Source organism: Epargyreus clarus, unplaced genomic scaffold (genome assembly GCF_041222505.1).
Source record: "Epargyreus clarus isolate Ecla_fem2 unplaced genomic scaffold, WU_Ecla_fem_2.2 ptg000011l, whole genome shotgun sequence".
NCBI classification, from domain to species: domain Eukaryota; kingdom Metazoa; phylum Arthropoda; class Insecta; order Lepidoptera; family Hesperiidae; genus Epargyreus; species Epargyreus clarus.
The window spans coordinates 2,990,067-2,999,656 of record NW_027332219.1 but is presented as its reverse complement, the minus strand read 5'-3'; the positions used below and the strand labels follow the sequence as shown (position 1 = coordinate 2,999,656).

The 9,590-nt window shown below is 38.5% G+C and overlaps 2 protein-coding genes across 2 annotated transcripts; both read right to left on the bottom strand.

The window, feature by feature from the left end:
• Positions 1-1,627: 1,627 nt before the first annotated feature.
• LOC140745752 (3-oxoacyl-[acyl-carrier-protein] reductase FabG-like) lies at positions 1,628-2,440 on the bottom strand. The gene has a single exon (XM_073077647.1). The coding sequence runs from the start codon at positions 2,438-2,440 to the stop codon at positions 1,628-1,630; it is 813 nt and encodes a 270-aa protein (XP_072933748.1).
• Positions 2,441-4,020: 1,580 nt separating this feature from the next.
• Positions 4,021-5,068, bottom strand: LOC140745715 (3-oxoacyl-[acyl-carrier-protein] reductase FabG-like). Its single transcript, XM_073077611.1, has one exon. The coding sequence runs from the start codon at positions 5,025-5,027 to the stop codon at positions 4,218-4,220; it is 810 nt and encodes a 269-aa protein (XP_072933712.1). The 5' UTR covers positions 5,028-5,068; the 3' UTR covers positions 4,021-4,217.
• Positions 5,069-9,590: the final 4,522 nt, after the last annotated feature.

Below are 9,590 nucleotides of genomic sequence, written 5' to 3'. Positions count from 1 at the left end.
AAGTAATACATTTATTAACCATGCATTTGACCATTGATTAGGTTTTTGTAAACGTTAAAGTTGCAACCGTGCAACCCACACTTAGATTGAGAACTCACGGGGCGTTTTTGTTCCGCGTCCACGGCGCGGAAAAGTGTATTAAAACTCATAAGATCGCAGTTTTGCGCGATTACGTGGCCGCCACTCTTATAATACCCGTAATAGGGAAAGACAACAATTATTATTTCCATACATCGTCGCCAAAATAGCAGACAATCGCGACGGAGGAGAAAAAACGCTGCATGAAAACAGCTCTCATTGTATAGTCTGATTCATAATTAGGTGTCCAAAATGTAAACAAAGAAATGTCACTGTCAAAATTAACAAGAAACAAAAACTTTAACAAACTCATCAAAAAACGAAACTTTAACAAATATACACAATTTAACAAACGCGTTATGTAAACGAGAAAACATTCGAGTTCGAACACAATCACGAAAATGAATAGTATCAGCTACGAAATTTAAAAATGACGGCACAAGAAATGTTTTGGATTCCGATTGTGTTACCATTATGACATTTTAATTTTCTACCATAAACTTTGTTTTTTATTATTATTACTGTATGGAACGAAATTGAGGTGATATACATATTAGAAAATGTTAATTAATCTTAATTTATTTAGATTATTATTTTATTATTGTTGTATTACTTTAATATCGACAAAAATAAGAAACTACCATTTCAAACGTATTTTCTTGATAGGTCAACACCTTTGTTTACATTTTGGACACCTAATTATGAATCAGAATATAGGTAACATTTCCATATTCAAGCCTTTAGCGGTCTCGGAGCGGTTTTGGAGGCGGAAGAAAAACGCTCCGTAAGTTCTAAGCCTTATAATAACGGTAAGTCTTCATAATCAACTCATTACTGTCACACTGCTGGGTACGGGGCACTGGCCTCTTAAAATGAAAAGGGTCCTAGTTCACTGGCCAAGTGCGGATTGGTAGAAACTTGGTTATAAATCCGTATCATTGTTTACTCTATTCCTTTTATAAGTTTTTATTCACAATAATAAATTATATACAAAATTCTCGTGTCACAATGTTAGTTACCGTACTCCTACGAAACGGTTTTACCGATTTTTACCAAATTTATATGCATATTCAGTAGGTCTGAGAATCGGCTACTATCTATTTTTCATACCCCTAAGTGATAAGGGTTGTTCACCCTTAAATTTTTTTTATTTATATGGCAACACAACGTCAGCCGGGTCAGCTAGTTATTACTGTAAATTAATAGAAGTAAAAAAGAAATTCATGGACTATTTTGGTACCGCTGAACGGTTCAAAAAAATATTTTTGGGTATATAAAGGGTTGAAGTGTAAAAGAAGAATACTAGTATTTTCAAGATGTTAGTAATTCATTTGAATAATCAATTAAATTAATGAAACACGTCGAAAGATATTAATAAAGTATAAAGAAAATCATAAAAAAAATAATTGACGGTAATTAGAACTTGCCATCAGGTGGACTGCAAGGTGGCTTGCTACTCCAGTGTTATAAAAATACCCGATTTTACTCAACGTATGCGTCTTTATTACGTATTTTTCCTTATAAAACAATCTAAATCAACCGCATTGACTTAACTAACATTTTTAACAATGGACTCGGGCACACCAACAGTACCAACTGTACCTAACAGCAACCCAGCATCAATAACGAAGTCTGAACCAGTGATGCTTGCAGCCTTATCACTCGCTAGATATATCGTCAATTCAGCAACTTCTTCACCTTCTATGCTCTTCTTCAACGGCGTCTGCTCAATCACGGTATCCCAAATTGTATGATGTTCTTCTTCTGTTGCGCCCGCGTTTATCCAAAGATTTGTCTTTACTGCCCCGGGGGAAATGCAATTGACTCTAACACCATGTGGAGCTAACTCGAAAGCAGCGCATTTGGTAAAATTCAACAATCCTGCTTTAGAAATGTTGTACGGCAAAATATTTCTAGTTATGAGTCTAGATGCTACGCTAGAGATATTGATGATGCATCCTTTGCTCGCAATCAAAGCAGGTAGTGCATATCTCGTCATAACAATAGCAGCTCTGAGATTAACAGATATTATTTCGTCAAATTTTGCGATAATATCTGAATCCTGTAAGCGTGCGGCTTTCACAATTCCAGCACAGTTGACAAGAACATCGATCTTGCCAAACGCTTTGAGAACACTATCAACAATTCTTGCTACGTCTTCATCTTTTCTTAGATCAGCAATAACTTCCAGTACTGTTTCTTTGCTTAATCCTTCACATTCTGTTTTAGTTTTTAGTAGATTTGCCTCACTTATATCAGTGATACATAACGTAGCGTTTAGTTTTGCGAAGCCTAAAGCGATCGCAGCGCCTAAACCTGTTGCCGCGCCGGTAATTAGCACAACTTTATTTGTAAAACTCATCTTTATGTACAATTCACGAAAGGTTACTAATATTTTTATAATGGATAAAACAACAATATCTGTTTTATCAAAAGCAATGGTTCAAGACTCTTTTAAATATCCAATTTGAGACTGTCGCATTGTCGTTCCATTATATACTAGCATTTGTTTTAATTATAATTGCATTACATTTATAATTAGTAAAGCACTTAATTAGTAATTAGTCATATTACAGTTTTATGAATTCTTTATTAACATTGATTATGTTATGGGAATGATTATGTATAATTGTCTTTCATAAACTAAAGTCTAATATATTTTTTTTTATAATAATACAGTATGAGATAATTATAGCCTAAATTAAGAAAAAGATAATTAAATTAGAAGGAAGTCACGAAGGTAGTTTGTCAACGATGTGCGTTGTACATACACTCAGTCATGTAAGTGTATATTAATTAGAGATATATTTTGCTAGCATTTTAATACTTTTAAAACTATATTATGTTAATAAGAGTCAATTTACTACCAGTGACAGCCGTTTTTTTTTTTGTTGACGAGGGGGAAACCTTCAAAAGGTAGCCGACGCCCTGGGAGTGACGCCGGGTTATGTGGGATTTTTACCGTACTAAAACCCCCCGGTGGTCGTCCTCAGCGTTTGGTGGAGAACTTCGGGATCTCCAACGGAACACAACCGGAGTCCTCCTAACGCGATGCCCTTTTATCGCCCTGGCTCTGCCCTGGGGGAAGCAATTTACGCTCCTCTCACATCTCCTGGTGATTACAACGATATGCGACCATACAAACCGCAGTCCTTCCCAGGGTCGCTTGCTGGACGGTTTGAGCTCCCACTCTTGCCGTCCGCAACCCCGGAAATCCCTTTTAGTCGCCTCTTACGACAGGCAGAGCATACCGTAGCCCTATTCTGGTCCCGGTACTACAGGGACACCGCGCCGGAGGGCGCTATCTACGCCCTCGGCGTCTCGGTCTCCGCGCAGGATCGGCGCGCTCCCTGGCCCGTTCGGCGTCCTCTTTTACAAGCATAACGCGATCGCAGAATGCGAACACGCTATTCCACGCTTAGCCTGAACGGACCCTCGCCGCAACAACTGTCTCGGGCGAGAGGTTCGGCCCTATGTGCTGCACCAGGATCTTCCGCTCACCAGTGACGACAGCCTAGTGGTTAAGAAACTTAGTCTCTTGATCAAAGGGTCCATGGTTCAAATCCCAGACACGGACCTCTGATTTTTAAAAGTTATGTGCGTATTAGCAATTATTGACACTTGCTTAAACAGTGAAGGAAATCATCGTGAGGAAACCTGCATACATGAGAAATCTTTAAAAAAATGTTTTCAAAGGTATGTGAAGTCTACCAATTTGCACTTGGCCAGCGCGGTGGACTATGGCCTAATCCTTCTCATTCTGAGTCTCCTCTCAACCCGTGCTCAGCAGTGGGACAGTAAAGGGTTAATGATGAGTGGCAGCGGGAAACTACATAAAAATAAAGAAAGCTATTCTAATATTTAGAGAATAAGATGTCATAGAAAGGATTGTAAAAAAAAAGCAAATAATGGAGCTACTATTGAATCTTTTATCACATAAAATAGTGTTACAGGAATAATTTACTTATACACGGGTATGTTTGTCACAAACATAGTTTGTCGTACATGCAATTTGCCACATACATATTTTAATCAATTAATTAGTTATACGTTTAAGTGCGGTTAAATTAAACCCATTGAAAAAATCAAAACAAAATGTACACATTTATAATATGTAATTACAATAAAACCATTCATTTTTAGTCAACTATTTTGGGTACACTACGCACTCCGCAGCCGGCTTCAGCCGTACCCAACATCATTCCAGAATCGATAACAAAATCTGCCCCTGTGATACTGGTTGCCTTATCACTCGCCAAATACACTACCAAATCTGCTATTTCATCAACTTTCACACACTTTTTTAAGGGCACTGTCTCTGCAACTTGATCCCAAAATACGAGTTGCTCATCTTCAGTCAAACCTGCATGTTTCCAGATATTAGTCCTCACTGGACCGGGAGATATGCAATTGACTCTAACACCACGACTCGCTAGCTCAAACGCAGCGCATTTGGTGAAAGTAGTCACTCCTGCCTTAGAAGTGCTGTACGCTATGAGGTTCCTCATCATCAAAGTTGACGCAATACTAGATATGTTGATGATGCATCCTTTGCTCTCAATCAATGCGGGTAACACTTGCTTTGTCATAACAACCGTAGCCCTAAGGTTAATAGAAACTATTTTATCGAACTTTTCGATAATATCTGCATCTTGTAGACTGCCCGGTCCGGCCACGCCAGCAGAATTGACAAGAACGTTAATCTTTTCAAGTTGTTTCAAAGCTTTGCCAATTTTCTTAACGTCGCCCTCTTTAGTTAGATCAGCAATAACTTCAAACACTTGACCTGTAGTTAGTTCTTCACACTCTTTTTTGATTTTCAGTAGATCTTTCTCATTGATGTCAATGATACATAAAGTAGCGTTTAATTTAGCGAACGTTAACGCAGTTTTTGCACCCATTCCGGTCGCAGCACCGGTGATTACTACAACTTTGTTTGTAAAACTCATTTCGAAAACAAATATTTGAATTAAATCGATATGATTGATATCCAAATATACAATAAGTCGTTCTTACTACAACAGTTGTACCATAATTACGATATATTTGGTATAAAATACCCTTATATATGTTCGCGAGTTTTTATTAAAAACTAAGGTGATTTCACACTAAGAGCATATGTACTCGTATTTGATTTAAATCCTATTTCTGCCTAATAGCAACACTGTAAGCGCTGCTTTGTTCTAGTTTGAGGCATTCCAGCTTAGTTCTCAGGGATATCGGCGCGTTTGAAGCAGACATCAGGTAGGAATATGATCTTATTTGGGGTTGATTACAGATGTTCTTGAGGTGATAGCCACTTACCATCACGTGGTGCATGCTCGTCTGCTACTCCTATATTTAAGAAAAATACTTCACTCTTTAAAAAACGATTTGTGAATAAGTGTCATACAAATTTTGAAGGTGGTAGAACCCTCTGTGGTTCGACTCCGGCGGCACCACCGCCACACCTATTTCTACCTAATAACAGCAGTGTTAGGCGCTGCTGTGTTCCGGTTTGAAGGGTGTGGTAAGGGAGACAGACTTTTCCGAGGCGTTCCAGCTTAGTCCTCAGGGGTAGCGGCGCATCTGTGGCCGACCTCAGGTAGGAATATCTAATCCTATCTGGGGTTGATTACCGATGTCCATGGGCGGCAGTAGCCACTTACCATCAGGTGGACTGCATGCTCGTCTGCTACCCTTATATTATAGAAAAAAAAAAAAAAAAAAAAAAAAAAAAAATTGATGACAAAAATATTAAATAAGAAATTGAATGAGGTGTAGGTGTATCAACACCGTTACGTAAATGATATAATCATAAGAAAAAAATATGATAAAAACTACTTGAAATGTAATAAGGAATTATTGTGTTTTTTATTTTACAATTTATACAAATGGGTAATTATGTTAAACAGTGACAAATAGCAGTGACCTAGAGACTAATTTGAGTTGTACTTCCTAGTTGTTCTGATTAGTGTCCCACTGCTGGGCATGTTGTCTCAGACTGGAAGGGAATAGGGACTAGTCCTGAGGGCTAGTTCGGGTAGACAACTTTTCACCTATTTGTACCTAATAACAGCAGTGTTAGGCGCTGTGTACCAGTTTGAAGGGTGTGGTAAGGGAGACAGACTTTTCCGAGGCGTTCCAGCTTAGTCCTCAGGGGTAGCGCACCTGTGGCCGACCTCAGGTAGAAATATCTTATCTGGGGTTGATTACAGATGTCCATGGGCGGCAGTAGCCACTTACCATCAGGTGGACTGCATGCTCGTCTGCTACTCCTACATTATATAAAAAAAATGTGCGTATTGATTGAGATATTAGGATATAAATATTAATATTATTGTTTTAATTCCTAATTTAATTATTATTCTTCCTATCGTATTCTATACTGTTCTTTTAATTGTCAATCATTTTATTTAATGTTTCAGTACGTAGTTACTTTCAGAATATAGTTTACGCCTGTAATTAATGTGGCTCTTAGATTTAAGTTCAATGTGATATGCCTTTTTTTTTTTCTCGAGGGGGAAACCTTCAAAAGGTACCCGACGACGTGGAAGCGACGCCGGGTTATGTGGGATTTTTACCGCACTAAAACCCCCCCGGTGGCCGTCCTCAACGCTTGTTGGAGAACTCCGGGATCTCCAACGGAACACAACCGGAGCCCTCCAAGCGCGATGCCCAACGGGCTCTACCCTGGGGGAGCAGTTTTCGCTCCTCCCACACCATGTAGTGTTTACGACGGTATGCGACCACACATACCGCCGTCCTTCCCGGGGTCGCTTGCTGGACGGTTCGAGCTTCCACTCTTGCCGTCCGCAACCCCGGAAGCCCCCTTTTAGTCGCGTCCTACGACAGGCAGGGGATACCGTAGCCCTATTCTAGTCCCGGAACTACAGGGACAAATGTGATATGCCTAGACAATGTGTAAAAGTTCACTTTGTTGGTGTAACCCAATGATAAATAAATAAATTTCTTATCACTTGCTTTAAAAATGAAAGGAAACATCGTGAGGAAACCAGCATACCTGAGTTTTTAAAAAAAGTTCTCAAAGGTTTGTGCAGTCTACCAATTCGCACTTGGCCAGCGCGGTGGACTGTGGCCTAATTCTCATTCTGAGAACCCGTGCCCAGCAGTGGGACAGATGGGTTGATGATGCATAAAGGTTTTCATAATAACGTTGTGAATACAGGGAAATTGTAATACCACGAGAAGCATAATTAATGAACAACTCTTGTTTTGTTTTCAAAACCTTTCTCACGTACAAGCAAATGTAAAGCAAATTTTTGCATTTTCTTTTTGTCTTTTGTTACCCTTTGTATTCTTTAGAATAATTGTGACAGCCGTGTTAGTTCTAAAACACTGCTTATTGCACTGTGTAATCTTCAAAGAATTCTTTCTTACTTTGGCCATATAGCATGACGGGAAGAGGACTTCCTGGAGAAGATCGTGGTTGTTGGGGAAATGGAAGGTAAAAGACCTCGAGGAAGATCTCCAACATGATGGTCTGACCAGATCAAGGACTTAACTTAGATGTCTGTCACAGAATGCCTAAGACAAGCAGAAGACCGAGCACTTTGGCGAAACTTGCAGCACACCTGCACAGTAGACCACCACAGCAGGCACGACATTCAGCAATGAAGAAGCGACTCAGATGAAGAATAAGATTTCGACTTTTTTACAAGTTTTTATATATTTCTGTTTTTTTAATTCAATAAGGGTACGATTATATTTTGATTCGGCTCAAAAAGCACCAAAATAATTGGCCAAGTGCAAGTCGAACACAATAGGGAACAATAGTTGCTTTTACAAATACTTACTAAAAATAAAAAATAAAAAAATATTGGTGGTACGGAACCCCCTGTGTGCGATTTCGACTTGCACTTGTCCAATTTTTTTATAATGTAGGAGTAGCAAACGAGCATGCAGTCCACCTGATGGTAAGTGGCTGCTGCCGCCCATGGACATCTGTAATCAACTCCAAATTAGTTTCCTACCTGGGGTCGGCCACAGATGCGCTACCGCTAAGGACTACGTTGAACAGCCTCGGAAAAGTATATCTCTTTTACCACACCCTTCATACCAGAACATAGCAGCGGTTTACACTGCTGTTATTGGGCAGAAATATGTTTTTCCAATTGGACGTAGTTATGCAAAATAGAACCAACCACAAAAACTAGCTTTTGAGAAATTGATAGGTCTTTTAGTAAAAGTTAAATTACTTAATTTATGGTTGGTATCACTGATATCTGTATATTTCAAAAGAAAAAATATTCATGCTGCATGGTACCAGCATGAATATTTTTTGCATATACAAAAGTTCATGTGGAGATGCCATTTGTGATAGTAACTAAAAAAAACGGTATTTGTGGGTTGGGTCCACTTTGCATAACTATGTACAGTTGTAATGTATTAGTAGATAATAAAATGATAAGAAACCTGTTTTATCAAGAGTAAGGATATGTAAAATTATTACGGATGTTGCTAATTAAACAATTACTATAAATGTAAAAATAATTTAATGATAATTTGTAATCATAATTAAAATGGTTTTTAGGAATTTAATTACTTAAACTTAATTAAAGATTCTAGGTTTTTATGTGAGCTTAAATAAAGAACGTCCTCGACCAGTCTAAGGCCGTTTGTCCACCGCCACCTTTACCGAACCGATACCGAGAACGACATTATTTCGGGGCGATTTTAATATGACGTGACGGCAATAGTTCGTCCACCGCAACCGATATCGCCGGTTTATTTTGTTCCAGCTGTCACGCGTGTGATAGCAGTGTATGGACAAGTTCAAATGTGTTTTTAACCGACTTCCCAAAGGAAGAGAGGTTATCTATTCGACACGTATATATTTTTTTCTTTTTTTATGTATGACCAGCGATTTTTTCGCGATTCCGCGACCGATCGACATGATTCATACACCATTGTATGCGACTAGTTTCACAAGGGGTCCCATTTCGTGGAAATTTGAAAATTTTCCCCAGTTTTCCAGGAAAATTGGAAAAATACGTTTTTTTATAAACTTGAATAACTCGAGTATTTCTTAACCAATTTCAATTTTCTTTTTTTCATATGAAAGGGTGTTTCATTGCGGTACTTTCCTACCTTGACACAATGATGATCTGATGAATAGAACTTTGAGTTATGGGGTGGAACTCATGATCACTACCCCTGTTTTTTTACATATTTTATGATATCTTACCTTTTGGCCACCCAATCCTCATGAAACTTAAAATTAACATTGAATATCCTGATTAACATCATATGATGACAAATTTGACCTTCAACTCTTCAACCCTGATAATGCAGAGGTGCCTCCTGCCTCAACCATACAAGTTAGGCATTTGGAGTTTACGAATATTTAATAAGGTTGACAAGCAGAGATATATGATGGAAAAATCGACCTTCAACTCCTCAACCCTGATAATGCAGAGGTGCCTCCTGCCTCAACGATACAAGATAGGTATTTGGAACTTACGAATATTTAATAAGGTTCATAGACAGAGATGTATGATGGAATATTCGAA

Coding starts and splice junctions, on each gene's coding strand:
- LOC140745752 (XM_073077647.1), bottom strand. CDS start 2,440: ATGAGTTTTACAAATAAAGTTGTGCTAATTACCGGCGCGGCAACAGGT.
- LOC140745715 (XM_073077611.1), bottom strand. CDS start 5,027: ATGAGTTTTACAAACAAAGTTGTAGTAATCACCGGTGCTGCGACCGGA.